General features: G+C 63.3%; 2 protein-coding genes across 2 annotated transcripts in view; both read left to right on the top strand.

Moving 5' to 3' along the window:
• Positions 1–2,796: 2,796 nt before the first annotated feature.
• MMP9 (matrix metallopeptidase 9) lies at positions 2,797–12,152 on the top strand. The gene is made up of 13 exons (XM_030533419.1): positions 2,797–3,026; positions 3,417–3,652; positions 4,100–4,248; positions 4,483–4,611; positions 4,712–4,885; positions 5,042–5,215; positions 6,409–6,582; positions 7,023–7,178; positions 8,764–8,992; positions 9,302–9,441; positions 9,942–10,092; positions 10,468–10,571; positions 11,222–12,152. The coding sequence occupies exons 1-13, from the start codon at positions 2,883–2,885 to the stop codon at positions 11,329–11,331; spliced, it is 2,070 nt and encodes a 689-aa protein (XP_030389279.1). The 5' UTR covers positions 2,797–2,882; the 3' UTR covers positions 11,332–12,152.
• A 4,014-nt stretch (positions 12,153–16,166) lies between these two features.
• The window catches only part of LOC115635155 (solute carrier family 12 member 5-like), a 137,933-nt gene continuing 136,613 nt past the window's right edge, over positions 16,167–17,486 (top strand). Inside the window, exon 1 of the mRNA XM_030533477.1 lies at positions 16,167–16,398. Within this exon, the coding sequence (XP_030389337.1) occupies positions 16,260–16,398 (139 nt within the window). The 5' untranslated portion in view covers positions 16,167–16,259. The remainder of the gene's footprint in view (positions 16,399–17,486) is intronic.

Raw genomic sequence — 17,486 nt, 5'->3', positions numbered from 1 at the left:
ACCCCCTGGCAGCGCCCCGTGTCGGCCAGGGCCTGGCACAGGTGTAAGCGACTGGACCTTGCGGGGTGAGGCTCAAACCCATCAGCCAAGATGGAGGGCTGCGGGAACAGCTCGGCTCCTCCCAGGGCCCCTGGGGAAAGGCAGGAAAATCCCCCAGGCCTCAGCTGGGCCGCACCTGCCCGACTCAGGCTTGAGGAGGAGGGGGGGCCTGCAGAGACTCCTGTGCGGAGAGTGACCCAGCTGGGAGCCTTCAGCCCAGGGCTGGCAGCTGGGCTTGGGTCCCCACTCCCAAGGTGGGCCAGCCTCCCACCATGGCGCAGGAGGGAGCTGCCCCGGCCGGGCTCCCCAGCCCACGGCTGCCGCTTGTAACTTTAGCGCCCTCGTGGCCAAGATGGAGTCTGCTCTGCAGGCAGCTCTGGCCAAGAGAAGGCGCGCGCAGGAATGCAGCAGGAGAAATCCCTTCCACCCCAGGGCCCCTGTTCCAACCCCCCCAGAGTGAACACACCCACAGGAAAAGTACAATGGCTATAACAAAGGGAGATATTTATTTACAGAGGGATGAGAGAAGAAAAACAAGGGGAAATATAGGGCGAGCAGTAGAAGAGGGCTGCATCCAAACCAAAACCCCACGGGCCCAGTGGGAGCACAGTCTGGAGGGGCAGGCACTGAGCAATATGTCTGCACACAGAGTTCAGGAGGCCTGAGCAATGTTCCAGTGCAGTGGTGAGTCTTGGGTGCTCCTGGTCATCTTCGGCGCCAGTGAACTTTCCCCAGCAAACCCCTCCAGTGCCCTCTTATGCCGCTCTCTGCAAAGCCCCCCCCCAAGAGCGACCACCTCCCCACTTAACTAGCTACAGCCTCCCTCCTTGCTCCCAGTGCAGAGCGACCAGCGCAGTATTCCCAGCCCCACACAGCTCTGGGCAGCCGTGATCCTGGGTCCAGCTCCGGCCTGTCCTTCTCTGGCGATTCCTCCCGGCACAGGGCTCCTCTGGGCTCCTGTCCTGGGCTGTCCCCGATCGGTCCTGCCCTTCCCAGGCCTCAGGCAGGTTCTCCCTCTTCACTTTTCCAGGGCCTGCCGGCTGCCCCTCTCCCTCCCTGGAGCTCCAGCGCTGCCCCCCGGAATCTCCCTTCTTTTTCTTACTCTCCCCCTCCCCCCTGGGAAAAAGATTTAAAGGGGCCATGCTCTCTAGACCCCAAAGGGGTTACACACTGGCCCCTCGTTGCAGACGGACAGTCCCAGGGCTGCTCCAGCCTGGCCACCTTGATGCTCCAAAGTCCTGGTCAGTGGGGCCTGGGCTGCCTCTCGGCCACCACCCTCCTTTGCTCTGTTTGCTTTCCTCTCTGTCACTCGGTTTCCCACCAAGGCTGAACAGCGATCCACAGGTGAGGCTTCTACCACCTTGGCCAGGGTGGCGGGAGGGCCGTGACGCGCCGTGCAGCCAGCCAGCGCCCCATGCATGCGGCGGGGCAGGGAGTGGGGCTGGGGGGATCAGGCCCACGGAGTCTTGCGCCGAGGCAGAGTGGGCCATGTGCTGGGCTGACCTGTGGCTCTGCGCTGAGAGGGCGCATTCGCTGGGGCTGGAGCCTACCTGAGGCTGTGCTGATGAAACGACATGTGGGGAATAATGAACTATAAGAAAAGGGGCTGGCGCTCGTCCTGGCCGGGGGGAGGGATAATCTCTGCCCCTTCCCCCATGGCCCCGGCCAGTGGGCGTGAGGTGAGACTCCTGCAGAGCACCCTGGGTTGCCTGCCCAGTGCTGGTGACACAGAAGGCCTGGCCTGACCCATGGGCCTTGGATCTTGTGATTTTCTTTGAGGGCCCCAGGGTGGTCAGCGGCAAGGGACTGTGGGAGCCGTGCCCTGATGGCTCTGCACTGGTGCAGTGCACGTGTGGGCAGCTCCCTTCCCTGTACCACCAAGCACCATAGTCAGCCATGCCTGGGCCCCCTGGGCATGTTGCTCCACCTGACCATTCCCCTCACCCCTCTCCCATAGGGCGCCATCTCCCGGCACAAGAGACCTGCTCCTTCCTCCGAGGCAGCTGATTCTGGCTGTTTCTGAGACAGGCGGCTGGGCTGGATGAGCCATGGGGAGCTGGCCAGGCATCCTGAGGAGCCTATAAATCAAAATGTTCTTATGAAATAGGTCACTAGGGGATCAGTATCGGGAGCCCCCTGCATCAAATTACCCCAAACCTGCCCCACAAGTTGCACCCTTGATGCTGCCCTGAGAGGCCAGTTTGCAAGTGGATCTGACTATGCATGTGGGTTTACGAGGTCTTTGCAAGTTCCCCTCTAAGCAGCAGTGCCACTGCAAGGCTAATTTGGGCGTCTTCCCACCTCGGGGTGGGTCTGCTTCTCTGCTTGTTTACTCCACCAAGCGGAATTACCCCCTTGGAGCTGGGCCAGGGAACAGACACCTGGCCCCAGTCCAGCCCCGAACTCATACAGGGCCTGGGAGAGAAGCTGTTGCCCCAAACCCATTTGAGAGAACCAGGTTCAGGCAGCAAAACTTTGTGATGCCTTTCACAGGCCGTGAGCGTCCCAGCGCTGAAGCCTGGGGAGGAGGCCCCTCTGTTGGGGCTGGTGTCTGCTTGCCAGCTGGGCATGAGGCCTGTCCAACCCCTCTCCCTGCTCTTGCCTCACAGGATGTCCTGCTTCCTCTGGGCCCTGTGTTTTGGTAAACAAGGTGTTGAAATAGTTAAAGGGCTGAGCAAAGCCCCAAGGGCTTGAGTCACCTCAGCTGGGAGAGGGGCTGAGTGACTCACCCCCTCTCCACAGCATAAATAGAAGCTGGCAGCTCTGCACTGCACAGAGCCGCAGGGCAGCCGGGTACCCAGAGCCAGCCAGCCAGCACAGGGACTTCAGCCCACTGCCTTGCCATGGGGCTCGCTCTCCTAGCCCTGCTAGCCATGGGGCTCCTGGCCCTGAGCTGCTGGGCTGCACCACTCCACTCCAGGCCCCAGGCTGTGATCACTTTCCCGGGGGAGCTGGTCAGTAATCTGACGGATCTGCAGCTTGCAGAAGTGAGTACTTGGCTCGCCTTTGAGGGCTGGGACCCAGGGGTCCCTGGTGCCCATGCAGCGGGTCGGCTGTTAGGACAGTGGGCTGGTGGGTCCCCTGCCGAGATGAGCCCAGTGACCGCTCTCGAGGGCCTGGTCTGTCTCGCCTGATCCATGACAAAGGAGGGATGGAGGAGAGCAGGTTGGAGGGCTGCGCTGTCAGCCTGCTGTCATGAGAGGAAGGGGGGTGTCCTGGAGCAGGGAAGCAGGGCTGGGGAAAGTTGGGAGTCTCCTTGGGAACGAGGGGGATGGGTCGCTTTCCCTCTGGGGGGCCCAGCGGGTCCTGTCCTGGCAGCAGGCACTGCCAGTCCTGCCTGGTGCTGCCCGCCCCTCTGACTGTCTCTCCTTTCTTAGAGCTACCTGCTGCGCTTCGGCTACACGGAGTCCGAGGGGCAGACCCGCAGCAGGCAGGTGTCCATGGGCAAGGCGCTCAGGAGGATGCAGAAGCAGCTGGGCCTGGAGGAGACGGGGGAGCTGGATGCCAGCACGTTGGCTACCATGCGGGCACCTCGCTGCGGTGTCCCCGATGTGGGCAGATTCCTCACCTTCGAAGGAGACCTCAAGTGGGATCACAGTGACCTCACTTACCGGTGAGCCCCCCCCCCATCCCTCCAGGCCACTCCTGGAGTTCAAAATACTAGCGATGCCCCACAGACAGGAGACTGCACCTGGGGGCAGGGAGGGAGAGCCTTGGCCCCAGACCATGCAGGCTGATTTTACAGCTGCAGTCCTGCCTGGAGCCCAGCTCTGACTAAGCTGTAATGTCCATGTCCTCCAGCCTGCCTGGGCTGAGGTCCCCAGCAGTCACCTGGCCTAGGGAGGCCCACGCCGGAGGGGTGCTGCTGCTCTGTGCCATGGCACAGCTGGGCTCTGCTGGCTGCCATATCGGGCTGGAACACCTGAGACCTTGGATTGCAGCCCATCCCCTGCGCGTCCCACTGCGTGGCTAGTTGCGGCTGTGGGGTTACTCTGGGGCACCCGAGCCCTGCGGATCTGACCCTGTGCTGCTTCATCCCTTCCCACCCCCATCCCGGCAGGGTACTAAACTACTCCCCAGACCTGGACGCCTCTGTGATAGAGGATGCCTTTGCACGAGCCTTCAAGGTGTGGAGTGACGTGACCCCGCTTACCTTCACCCGGCTGCAGAGCGGCGAGGCCGACATCATGATCCAGTTTGGCACCCAGGGTGAGCCCCTCTCTCAGGGCAGGTGGGTGGGGTGCCTGCGGCAGGGCTCATGAGGGGGCCAAAGGGCAGGCACGGGGGGAGGTTTCCTGGGTTATACTTGCTCATTTACACCTCATCTTGCTGGGTGCGTGGGCTGGTACGTATGGGGTCTGTACGGGAGGCTCTGGCCATCTCCCTTCTCCCCCCTGCTCTCTCTGGGCAGACGGGTGGCTGACTGTGGGGTTCTCTCTCCAGAGCACGGTGACGGGTATCCATTTGATGGGAAGGACGGACTTCTGGCCCACGCTTTCCCCCCTGGCAAAGGGGTACAGGGAGATGCCCACTTTGACGACGACGAATTCTGGACGCTGGGAACAGGGATAGGTGAGGCTTGACTCCAGGGTCGCTGCCTGGCTGGGGAACCCACCCTGCTGCTGGTGCTAGCAGCAGCCCCTGAACCACACCCCTCCTCTCTCCCCACCAGTGGTAAAAACCAGCTACGGGAACGCCAACGGGGCTGCCTGCCACTTCCCCTTCACCTTTGAGGGACAGTCCTACTCCACCTGCATCTCGGAGGGACGCTCCGACGGGCTGCTCTGGTGCGCCACCACACCCAACTACGACACGGACAAGGTGTACGGCTTCTGCCCGAGCGAGCGTGAGTACCAGCACCTTGGGGTAGCCCTGGGGTGGGGCCCTGGGCAGGGAGGATATCGGGGGGGAGCAGGTTCCCTGGCACTGGGGGGGGTTGCTGTGAGTCCAGAGGCCCCTGCTTGGTGGAGACGTTCCAGCACTTTCTGTATCTCTTGGGTAGTTCTCTACACCTACGATGGCAACAGCGACGGTGCCAAGTGTGTCTTCCCCTTCATCTTCGAGGGGAAGTCCTACGATGCCTGCACCACAGACGGGCGCTCTGACGGCTACCGCTGGTGCGCCACCACCGCCAGCTTCGACCAGGACAAGAAATACGGGTTCTGCCCCAACAGAGGTACTGGGCTCCTGGGGGCACAGGGCAGGACTGTCAACTGGGGGGGAGGCCCCCTGTGGCACAGCACTGCCCACGGCCCTGCTGCGCTCTGCAGGGGTCTCTTCCCTTGGGTACCATTGGAGGGCTGCAGCTGGACGCTTTCCCCATCTGCACCAGGGGCCTCTACCAGCCCTGTAACCTGGCTGCCTCTCTTGCTTAGCTGGGCCCTGCTTTGGGCTGTCACTCCTGCCCTGCTGCCAGTGCATGGCCCAGCGGCCCGTGCAGCCCCAGCTGGCTCCTTGGAAACCAATCCCCGGCATCCTCCGCCCTGGCTGCTCGCAGCCCTGGCCAACTGCAGAGAAATCCTGAGAGGAGGCTGGATTTGGGAGCCCTCAGCTCACTCATACTTGGTGTATGCTGTCACGGAGGGCGGGGGGAGACCAGGCCCAGCACCCCCGGCTTCCTGCGGTTCACCATGACTCTCAGCCAGCCAGTGAAACAGAAGGTTTATTTAGACGACAGGAACACAGTCCAAGACAGGTCTTGCAGGTACAGACAACAGGACCCCCTTTAGTTAGGTCCATCTGGGTGGCCAGGGAGGCCACAGCCCCGTCGGGGAGCCTACACCCCGTCGGGGCACCCCCTCTCCATTTCCCAGCCAGCTCCAAACTGAAAAACCCTTCAGCCTCTCACTCAGCCTCCCTACAGCTCCTCCACCAGCCTTTGTCCAGTTTCCCGGGCAGAGGTGTTACCTGGCCTCCAACCTCCCTCCTGGGTTCTCAGGTTTCATGCTCAGGTATGCTCCCTTCCCCAAGCAGGCCATCCCAGCACAACTCCCCTGCCACCTTCCCAGCTCAACACTCTCCACTCAGCATTCACATAACACAGCCAGAACATTCCTGCTTCCTCACATATGCACCTTGGCACTTGCTGGCATTGGCCTCTGCTCTTTGCCCAGGACCGTTTGGGCATGCGGGTTCTTTCCCTGGCGCAGGAGCGTGAGCTGGGCTAGCATCAGACTCCTCAGAAGCCAGGCCCTTACTGCCCTCCCCATACTCTATGCCCCCTGCCCTCTGGGGCCCCCAGTGAGTCTGTTTGCAGTGGCAGCTGCCCCAGAGGCTGACTCCTTGTTCAGAGGGGCCCAGGCAGCCTAGGGGTGCTGCCCTCCACCAGGGCACTGGAGTCTTGCTCACTCGGCTGGTTTTGTGCTGCAGACACAGCTGTGATTGGCGGGAACTCCCAGGGCGACCCATGTGTGTTCCCGTTCACCTTCCTGGGCCAGACCTACAGCGCGTGCACCAGCGAGGGGCGGCAGGATGGGAAGCTCTGGTGTGCCACCACCAGTAACTACGACACCGACCACAAGTGGGGTTTCTGTCCCGACCAAGGTACGGCCGCTCCCTGGGCCCCTGGCCACTCAGCTCTGCCCCGTGCTGGGCCCTTTCTGGGAAGCAGTCACAGACCCTGGCCTCAGCCCAGCCCCCTGGGGCATGTGTTTGCAGCAGGCGGCAGGTCAGGGCTCTCTGGCCTGCAATGTGGGGCTGGCTGGTGGAGGGGCATCAGACCCTCAGGGTTGGGTGGGGCTGGCTGTGAGCATCTGACCCCGGGGCCAGGCAGGGTTGGAAGGGTGGGTGGCAGTGGACCCCCAGGGCTAGGCAGGGCTGGCTGGTGTGGGGGCATCAGACCTCCAGGACCAGTGGGGGAAGGCTGGGCCAGGTGTCAGACCCCCGGGGTCAGTGGGGTCCGGATGGTGGCTGGGGAGGTGGGCGTCAGACCACCAGAACTGGGTGGATCTGTCTGGACCCTGACAGCTGTTCTGGGCTTTCAGGTTACAGCCTCTTCCTGGTTGCTGCCCATGAGTTCGGCCATTCTCTGGGCCTGGACCACTCGAGTGTCCGCGACGCCTTGATGTACCCCATGTACAGCTACATCAAGGACTTCCACCTACACCCAGACGATGTCAGTGGCATCCAATTCCTCTATGGTGAGCAGGTGCCCTGAGCCCGGGCATGGGCAGGGGTGGGTGGCAGAGCAGGACCATGGCCAGAGTGGGCAGCAGGGCAGGGGTGGGTGGCAGGACAAGGCCACAGGCAGGGGTGAGTGGCAGGGCAGGGCCATGGGCAGGGGGGGCAGCAGGGCAGGGCTGTGGGCAGGGGTGGGCAGCAGGGCAGGGCCATGGGCAGGGTGGGCAGCAGGGCAGGGCAGGGCTGCAGGCAGGGGTGGGCAGCAGGGCAGGGCCACGGCAGGGGTGGGTGGCAGAGCAGGGGTGGGTGGCAGGGCAGGGCCATGGGCAGGGTGGGCAGCAGGGCAGGGCTGTGGGCAGGGGTGGGCAGCAGGGCAGGGCCATGGGCAGGGTGGGCAGCAGGGCAGGGCAGGGCTGCAGGCAGGGGTGGGCAGCAGGGCAGGGCCACGGCAGGGGTGGGTGGCAGAGCAGGGGTGGGTTGCAGGGCAGGGCCATGGGCAGGGTGGGCAGCAGGACAGGGCAGGGCTGTGGGCAGGGGTGGGCAGCAGGGCAGGGCCACGGCAGGGGTGGGTGGCAGAACAGGGGTGGGTGGCAGGGCAGGGCCATGGGCAGGGGTGCGCGGCAGGACAAGGCCACGGGCAGGGGTGAGTGGCAGGGCAGGGCTGCAGGCAGGGGTGGGCAGCAGGACAGGGCAGGGCTGTGGGCAGGGGTGGGTGGCAGAGCAGGGGTGGGTGGCAGGGCAGGGCCATGGGCAGGGTGGGCAGCAGGACAGGGCAGGGCTGTGGGCAGGGGTGGGTGGCAGAACAGGGGTGGGTGGCAGGGCAGGGCCATGGGCAGGGTGGGCAGCAGGGCAGGGGTGGGCGGCAGAACAGGGGTGGGTGGCAGGACAGGGCCGTGGGCAGGGGTGGGCGGCAGGGCAGGGTCACGGCAGGGGTGGGTGGCAGAGCAGGGGTGGGTGGCAGGGCAGGGCTGTGGGCAGGGGTGGGTGGCAGAACAGGGGTGGGTGGCAGGGCAGGGCCATGGGCAGGGCCATGGGCAGGGTGGGCAGCAGGGCAGGGGTGGGCGGCAGGACAGGGCTGTGGGCAGGGGTGGGCGGCAGGGCAGGGTCACGGCATGGATGCTGGAAAGAGAAATGGCCCCAAATTGCACATGTCAGTGGCTCAGTGTTTCCATCAGTATTCATGGAGATGCCAGTTTCTATGGCAACCCTGACTGCTGCATGCCAACGTAGCAGGGATGCCTCCCTGTCGGGCGAGAGGGGAGTGTGGATGCATGACGGGCTGCAGCCCATGCTCGGGAGCTGTGCCTGGGTCTCTGAGATCTCCCCCTGCCCCTCCCTGTCAAGGGTGGCACCCGCTGCAGGAATTGGGTGCCAGGGCGCACAATGGGAGCTCGTCAAGCTCCCCACTGCTCCAGACAGGCTTGTTCCAAGCCCAAAGTGCTGGCAGCGTGACCCACCTGGTGGCACCAGGAGCTGGGGCCTCTGGCTTACAGTCTGCGTGGGGCCTGTCCCAGCTGTGCCGGTCTGCCCCCCTGTATCACCTGCCCCGCAGCAGATGGGCCCCACTCCTGTGGCTTTGGCCTCACGTTCCTTCCTGTCTCCCAGGCCGGGGCTCTGGTCCTGTACCAACAGCCCAGGTGCCAGACATCCCTGACCAGACAAGCACACAAGCCAAGGACACCACAACCCCAGCAGAGCCTGACTTGGCCACGGGGGACGACTATCCCGTGCCAACTGAGCCCAGCCCTGTGGACCCCAGCAGTGATGCCTGCAAAGTGAATTCCTTCGACGCCATCACCGAGATCAACGGGGAGCTGCATTTCTTCAAGAGTGGGTGAGCGAGCCCTGTGGTGGGTGCTGCTGCAAGCCCGGCAGGGTAGTGGGGGTGAGGGGCACAGGGATGAGGGGAGCCCAGACCTTGGTATCTATGTGGGCATTTAATTCTGGAGTCGCCCCTGCTCCCAGCTGAGCCGCTCCCAGCCCTTTGCTGACGAAGGGAGCCAGTGGGGCCCCCTTGCCCCTAGAGTGTGACCCCCAAGCCTGCTGCAGCAGAGCTGAGCTTGGCAGCGGGCTCTGCGGGGTGGAGGGGCACTGGGGTTCACCTCCATGCTGCTGGCATGACACTGGGATCTTGCACCTTCAGGAATTACTGGAAAAGCTCTGGGTCCCGGAAGGGGACAATTCAGGGCCCATTCCGGATCTCGGCCACGTGGCCAGCCCTCCCGTCCCTCATCAATGCCGCCTTCCAGGATGTGCTCACCAAGAAGCTCTTCTTCTTCTCGGGTGAGGATTGGGACCTGCCCAGCTTGCCAGGACCTCCCAGCCCCATACAGACCCACTGCCTGGTGCCCTGGGCATCCCTCACTGGAGGCCTGGCCTGGCCCTTGCTGCACCGATGCTGAATTCTTGCCCCAGCTTCCCCACACTCACCCTGTCTGCCGCAAGCCTGAGGGCTGCATGGGGGGGTCAGTCAGTGCCAGCGTCAGCCCCAGTGCCTCTCTCGGGGGGCCACCAAACGGCTTGGGACGGGGCCAAGCTGGTCACTAGACCCCTGGGCACCCTGGAGCGGGGGAGGGGCCCAGTGGTCATTCTCGTAGTGACCGACTGAGGGACTGGTCCTTCCCCAGCCTGGGCTGCAGCTCCATGCCCTGCCACTCTGCTCCCTCTGGGGGGCTCACTGGACTGCAGTGCCCGTGCGTGGGTGGGCATCCTGCCGTGGGCTGAGTGGGTGCATGTTCTCCCGTGGCTGGGACTGTCTTGTTAGCACCGTGTCTCTGCGGCAGGTCGGCGTTTCTGGGTGTACACAGGCAGCAGCGTTGTGGGCCCCCGCGGGATCGAGAAGCTGGGCATTGGCAAGGAGGCAGAGCGGATCTCGGGGGCCCTGCAGAGGGGGCGCGGCAAAGTGCTGCTCTTCAGTGGGGAGAAGTACTGGAGGTGAGTGCGCGCTCCGGAGCACGAGGCCGTGCTGGGCCGATGGGGACCGGGGTGGTGACTGGGGCAGGGTGGATGCTGGGCCGATGGGGATGGGGGAGGGGATGGGTGACGTCAGTGCTGGCTGATGCGGACGGGGGCTAGGCATGGGTGAGGTCAGTGCTGTGCCGACGGGGACAGGGGCTGGGCATGGGTGAGGTCAGTGCAGGGCCGGGGGCTGGGCATGGGTGAGGTCAGTGCTGGGCCGATGGAGACGTGGACAGCAATCGGGTTCAGGGAATTAGCTCGTTTCCTGCCCCCATGACAGAGGCACACGTGAGCAGGGCCCCACGTCTGGGCCTGTGGGTGCCTGAGGCAGCGCTCTTCTTCTCCCCACAGGCTGGACATGAAAGTCCAGAAGGTGGACAAGGGCTACCCACGTCTCACGGATGACACCTTTGCTGGCGTGCCCCTCAATGCCCACGATGTCTTCCTCTACCAAGGTGAGAAGGGTTCTGGGCTCTGGGACACGGGGCCTCTCTCTGGGCTGAGATGGACCTGAGTGCTGGGAGAGGGACTTCTCCATGGCACCTTGGCACTGCCCTTAGTCTGCCAGGCCCTGTACCTGGGCACAGACCGATCCTGCAGCTCTAAAGCCAGCCCGTCCCCACCTCCACCCCCCAGTCTGACCCTTCCCTGGCTCTGGAAGGATCGGCTGATGCCACGAGCCCAGGGCAGGGGAGTCCTGGGGAGACAGTGCCCCCTTCTCTGCCTGAGAGCTGCTGCGCTCACCAGTCAGCACTCTGCTCTTGCCCTTGGCTGTGTTATCCTGGGCCACTTCTCTGGAGTGAAATGTGGGGGCAAGAGGTGCTGGTTTCTGGGGCCCGTGGCTGGGTGATGGTTTGCTGAGACCTGGCCTGGTGGCTCCTTGTTGCTGCCATTCAGAGACACTAGAGCCTGTGGCTTCGGAGCCCTTTGGCTGGCTCCAGGAAGGTGCTGGGCCTGGGCCGCACACGCTCTCTGGGGCACTGTCCTGAGCTGGCAGAGCACACAGCCGGGGCTGTGCAGGGCTTTCCTGGAGCCTGGGAGCAGGCAAGTCCCACAGTCCCTCCTTCATGCTAACCCCTTCCCTCTGCATTCTTCCCTGGCCCAGGAAAGTACCACTTCTGCCAGGACCGTTTCTACTGGCGAATGACTCCGCGCTACCAGGTGGAGCGGGTGGGCTACGTGAAATATGACATCCTGAACTGCCCAGAGCAGTAGGGCCCAGGCGACTTCACCTGCACCAGAGCCGGCCAGCGCCTCTCCCCGCCAGCCGCTCGTTCATCCCCGCACCAGAGCCGGCCGGCACCTCTCCCCACCAGCCGCTCGTTCATCCCCGCACCAGAGCCAGCCGGCGCCTCTCCCCGCCAGCCGCTCGTTCATCCCCGCACCAGAGCCGGCCGGCGCCTCTCCCCGCCAGCCGCTCGTTCATCCCCGCACCAGAGCTGGCCGGCGCGTCTCCTCGCCAGCCGCTCGTTCTTTCCTGCAGACTCTTGTTTTTTGTTGTTTTGTTCCGTGTGGCAGCCTGAGTCCGGCAGGGGAGGTGAAGGAGGTGGCACGTGGAATCTCTGCCCAGGGCCTGCCTTCCAGCCCCAGACGGGTCCAGGGAGGGATGGGCCCTGCTTTCCAGAGACTCTGAGCAGCCTAGAGGTGACAGCCTCTGGGAGCTGTAATATCCTGGTCCCTCAGCGCCAGCTGCATCCTGAGGAAGTAGGGGGAACAGGATGCTTTAGCTAAAGGCTCTCGTCCCTGGCTCGGGTCTCTGCGGGTGGCGGCCCCATGCCTGCGTGTGCTGTGCGAATTGGTTTGCCTGGTGCAAACTGCTCAGAGATTTATAAGCGACTTTGTCTTTTTCCAAAGTTGATTAAGTCCGTGTCTGTCTGTCTGGGTTTGCTCAGGAGCTGGTGCCTGCGCACTGGGGGCCTGGTGGGTGCCATCAGCCTCAGTGGGTGCAGGGAGTGCTGGGCGTGGCCCTCGCTCTCTCTCCTGCTGTCATTTTTGTACCTTGTACATTTTTAATAAAGAGAATCCTGGAGAAACACGGCGTGTGGTGCTGCTCTGTCTGTCCATCCATCCACCCAGAGCTGGCCGGGGGCGGGCACCAGGAAAGGCCCTGCTTGCGTAGGGTGAGGGCTGGGAGAGTGTCTCCTGTGTCCTGGGGCTGGGGCTTCCAGGCGTCTCCTCTCCGGCACTGTGGTGCCCCAGCGGTGGGGGGAAGCAGAGTGCAGGGAGTGTCGGTGTGGGGCTGGGGGCTGCACTACAGATAAAGGTGGCATGTTGCGGTGTGGAGGTGGATGGGGATGGCCTAGAGATGGGGCAGGGGTGGGGGGCCATGATGGGGGCTGCAGCATGGGCACTCTAAGTATCCCTGGCTCAGGAGAGACTCCAGAAGCTCCCACAATTGGCCTAAAAATCAAGAGATTCACCCCAAATCACCAGGGTTTATTTTCTCATTGTCTGTTGAGGGTTGTTCCCCCACCAGTCTCTGCCCGATCATTTCAGGGTCACAGTTCAGCTCCACTGGGCATCCAGCCCCAGCTCAGAGGGGCTCTGCCCAACATCAGCAGCGTGTCGCCCTCCCAACACCACCTCGACGCGAGCCCTCTCCCGTCCTCCCGTCTGTCATGCTCCTCTAAGGTCTCCTAGTGCCCTCTGCCCCCCAGATTTACTCCTTCCCGCCTGCCCTTTCATGCTCCCTGTCTCCTTGCAGTGGCCTGCCCTGGTGCAGGTCCAGGATCCTGGCTGCATGCATCTCCGCCCCACCAACACTGCACTGGAAATTGGCCTGGAGTGTTTCAACGTTCTAGCAGGTCAGAGACCCCGACCCGTCTGCAGACACCTCACCCTGGCTGCGGGTGATATGTTCAGGGTTACCCAAGGGGCACAGGGTGAATCGCTGTCACCTGCTCCCAGTGCGAGGGAGCCACCAGGGGAAACTTGCCACTTTGCTCCGGGCTCTGCAAGCCCCACTCCTTCCTTCTGCTGGCTGCCAATCTGCACCCCAGCCCTTAGGCTCCCGGAGTGAGTCCTTGGAGCAGAGCAAAGTTCTCTGGTCTAGAGTCTGACTGGCCCCACGTGGCTGGGCTGGGGCAGTCGTCAGGGCCAGCTCTAGGTTTTTTGCTGGGGAGCTCTGAGAGCCACCCCAGGCACCAGTGTCACCCCCCGCAGCTTTGGCCACAATAGTCTACAAGTGACAGGTTCAGTATTTCCCACATATCCAGCCTGCACTAACCAGACAGCCAGCAAGCTGTTGGCTTTCAGCTGAGGCCCCACATGGCCCCTTGGTGCTCTGTGGTGACGCTGCAGCACAGAGGGGAAGCAGGCCTGTCTAGGCAACTGTGACAAAGTGGGACTATTCTTAATGTTTCCTCTGAATACTGTGGCGGGGCCTCATCTCTGGCCGACCCTCTGTCTCCTGGCAACTAATGGTCAGGCCCTCCCCCCTGCAAGGGGATGCTAAAGGTGTGGGAGACAAAGAGATCAGGTGACCTCCTGGCCCGGGAAAGGAGCTGAGCAGAGAGGAGGGGCTGGAGGGGGTTTTTCATTTGGGAGCTGGCTGGGGACGGGAAGTGAGGGCAGCCGTGGGGGGTCTGGCTCACTGGGCCCCAGAATGGACCCGGCTGAGGAGTCCCATTCTCTGTACCTACAAGCTCTGTTTTAGACCCTGTTCCTGTCATCGAATAAACCTCTGTTTTACTAGCTGGCTGAGAGTCACGTCTGACTGCAAAGTGGGGGTGCAGAACCCGGTGGCTTCCCCAGGACCCCGCTGGGGTGGACTCGCTGTGGGAAGCGCACGGAGGGGCAGAGGATGCTGAATGCTCCAAGGAGAGACCCAAGAGGTGAAGCCGTGTGAGCTTCTTGCCCTGAACAAGTCTGCGCCAAGGGAGAGAAGGCTCCCCAAAGTCCTGACTGGCTTGGTGGGGAGCAGTTCCAGAGCATCACCCGAGGAGTCCGTGACAGCAATGCCTGCATCTAGACGCGTAGCTGCAGAACCCCCGTCCGTTGCCAGCATGGGGTGCCTGGGTCACACTGTGAACTGGCTCACAACCAGCAGGCTGGGTGGAACAGAGTCTCCCACTGTGTACAGGCCGTTCTGGGACCTGGCCAAGTCTCTCACACCACATGTTTGGGGCCAGGCTCAAGCCCTGGTGTGTTGCACATGAAGTGAGTATCACGCAGGGTTGCACATGGCTATGCCGTGTACATTGCACACCAATACACCTGTATGGTGAGTTCACACACGAGTCTGTGCTGTGCACGGACCAGCACTGGCCAGCCTGCCAGGACAGCGGCTCATTGGTGCCCTCTAGAGGTGAAGCAGGAGAATTAAGGCTGTGCTGCTAGAGGCTGACGGCTTATTTGCATATGGTGTTCTCTGCCTCCCCCTATGGGTGTTAGGGGAAAGTTGAGGGCTGATGTGATTTGCATACACATCAGAGTGGCATGGCCAGATGACCAACACTGCCCCAGCTGAATGTCCCTCCCTTGCACCCTCTGGAGCTGGGTAAATTTTGCTCCAGGGCCAGAGGGCTCTTAGTGGGTGTCCAGAGTGAGCAGCCAGGGGGCTGATTTGGTGGAGAATGCAGGCACCCTCAGCAAGAAGCCAGTGGTCCCAGCTTTGGTCTCAGGACCCAAGGCTTTTCAGCATAGAGCTGTACTAGTGGTATCCTGGGGGCTGTTGCTTGGGAGTAGGTGGGACCGGACCGGACCGGACCGGACCGGACCACACCACACCACACCACACCAGTGGTGTTCCAAGTGTGATGTTGCTTCAGGAGGTAAGTGATGGGAAGAACAAAGGAGGCTGAATTTGCTGTGGGGCAGCTCATATGGACCAGCAAGGTGGGGGTGGGGCCCTGGGTAGATGGGGGAAGGGGAGAGATTGGAGAACACAGAAGTCAGGCTGAGGCTCTGAGGTGCTGGTGCACCCTGGTGGGCCTGGGAGGTCTCATCTTGTTGTCCGTGGCCCGAGGGCCTTCAGGCCTGTGCCCACTGATCACCATGCAGCTGGTGCTCTGCTCAGCTTTGGCTGCAGAGCAAAGGGGTACGACAGCTCTGGGGGTGAGTCCCTGCCCCACACCAGTCCTGTGGAGTTACCTTCTCTCTCACACACACCCCACTCATGTCTTGCAGAGTCCCTTTATGGAAACCTGGCCAATGGCGTCCTTGATGTCACACTGTCACCATGGAGACAGATGCTGCCCCAAATGCAGGCGTGTCTCCACTCTGCTGAGCCCCCTCTCATCTGCCTCCCGCTCCAGGTGTTACAGACACGCGGCCCAAGGAGCCCAGTCAGGACTGGGGCTTTCTTGGTGATGTTGGGCAAATGAGAGTAGAGTCTGAGCATCTCTGCCCCCCTCCGCTGCCTGGCTGGGGTTAATCTGACCCTCATGCACCACATGGGGCGGTCTGGGGCTGGAGCTGTAATTCCAGAGCTCACCTAGGCCCTGGGGCCATCTAATGAGCAAAATCCCCCAAGCCAGGCCCTGTCGCCCAGCCTGACGGAAAAAAGCTGAATTGTGAGCGGCCCTGAGCCTGGGGGAGCCCCTGAGCCAGCGGGTTGGACCCTCTCCACTGCCCCCCCCCCCGAACCATGGCTGCCCCACTTGCCTCCTCGTTTCCTCCCACCCACCCCCTGCTGCAGCTGCTGAGATCCTTGCCCTGAGCATGCCTGCAGTGCCAAGCTGGGCCGGCCTGGCTTGGGCTCGCTGAGGCCAGAGCAGCAGGGCCGGCTGTGGGGCACTGCGGACTCAGGGGCCTGAGGTGCCGTGCAGCAGAACATACCTCTGCTCCAGAGCCGGATGCCAGGCACAGCCCAGACCCAGCGGGTGCTGCTGCTCTAGCTCTGACCCCTCAGCAGGCCAGTGGGAGCCTGGGAAGAGTCTGGCTCGGCTCTGGCCAGGAGCCTGGGTCCCTGGGGATGGCTGGGTGAGCAGGGCTGTGTGGCTCCTGTGCGCAGGCTCCACGTCCCGGTGGGGATGGCAGTGCCGGGGCATGTGCAGAACAGCGCCAGGAGGGCACTAGGACCATGCTTGGCAGCCGGCTGAGGGAGAGCCGCTCTGTCTCTTCAGCCGGTGCGGTGCCTGGGCAGCCACTTGTGGAGAGGAGAGGCTGGAGCCAGCGAAGCGCTCGCCTGCCACTGCTGGGGCATGAGCCAGAGGTTCACGGTCACGGCCCTGCCCCGGGAGGAGGGGGCCCCCTGCCAAGAGGCAGCTGCTGCTCTCCAAGGAGATGCTGCCCCCCTGCACGGGGCCCAGCCTGGCAGCCTCTCCCGAGAAGACAGCAAAGGTAAGTGATGCTCGGCGGGCACGATGCAGGCACCCCGTGGGCAGCACCGAGGGGCTGGCTGCTACAGTGCCCTGCCAGGAGCCCTCCCGGTGGGGGTCAGGGCTGGGGGCTTCAGTCTGCCCTGGGGTGGGCAGGGCTGGCTGCCCCACTGGGGCGCTGGGCTGCACCTGCAGCCATGTCTGAGAGGAGCCGGTTTCCTGAGGCCTTTGACGTGGCCTGGCCGGTGGCTTGGAGCACAAGTTGCTGCTGTGAATGGAGAGAGGGAAATGCCTGTGGGTCCCGTGGGGGGCCGGGCTCCGCTCTGGGGAAGGCGCTAGGCAGGGAGATGGCTGGTTGCCCTGGGTAACCTTTGGCCTCTCCAGAGGAACCGGGTGCTTGTTGCCTCCCATCCCTGCCTGCTGCGGGCAGGGACTCGCCCGACTGGGCCTGGCTCCTCTCAGCTGAACCGGGAGCTGCTGCCTGCCCAGGAGCTGGGATGGGCACAGGGCCTGAGGGATGTGCTGCGAGGGGGGGGGGCTCTGCAGCATCCTGCATGCACAGCGCCCGGTGGGGCTCCCTGGCTGAGTGGTGACTCCGCAAGGAAAAACCCACCACGGGCAGCGAGGGCTCTTGAGAGTCAGAGACTCAGGGCAGCAGCCAGACACAGGAGGAGGCAGCGTATGAACTTCTCCACATAGCAAACCCAGCGCCCCCCAGTCCTGACCTGCAGCCCCCCTAGCCCAGCCCTGGGCTCCCCCCAGTCCCGACCTGCAGCCCCCCTAGCCCAGCCCTGGCTCCCCGCACCACCTGGCTGGTGCCCCCCAATCCAGCCCCTCCTATTCACTTCCAGGACTTGGACTCCATGCCCTTCAGCTCACACATCCCACAGCCAGCCATGGGCCCGGCATGCTGGCTGCTCTGCTTGAGCCTCCCGATAGTGGTGGGCAAGACCATTATAAAGTGTGGCCCTCGACCAGCCTGCCTCTGCCTGGGGAGGTGTCCGGTCAGATGTCCAGCCTGCCACCCCCTCCACTGGCTGCCATTTTGCCCATCTTTGGGAGCAGACAAGCATGACTTTGGCTTGAGCTGGTGGCTAATGGTTGGTGCTT

The sequence above is a fragment of the Gopherus evgoodei genome, chromosome 14 (assembly GCF_007399415.2).
Source record: "Gopherus evgoodei ecotype Sinaloan lineage chromosome 14, rGopEvg1_v1.p, whole genome shotgun sequence".
In the NCBI taxonomy this organism is placed as follows: Eukaryota; Metazoa; Chordata; order Testudines; family Testudinidae; genus Gopherus; species Gopherus evgoodei.
Note: the sequence above shows the minus strand (reverse complement) of the source record. Positions and strands in the feature narration are given on the sequence as shown.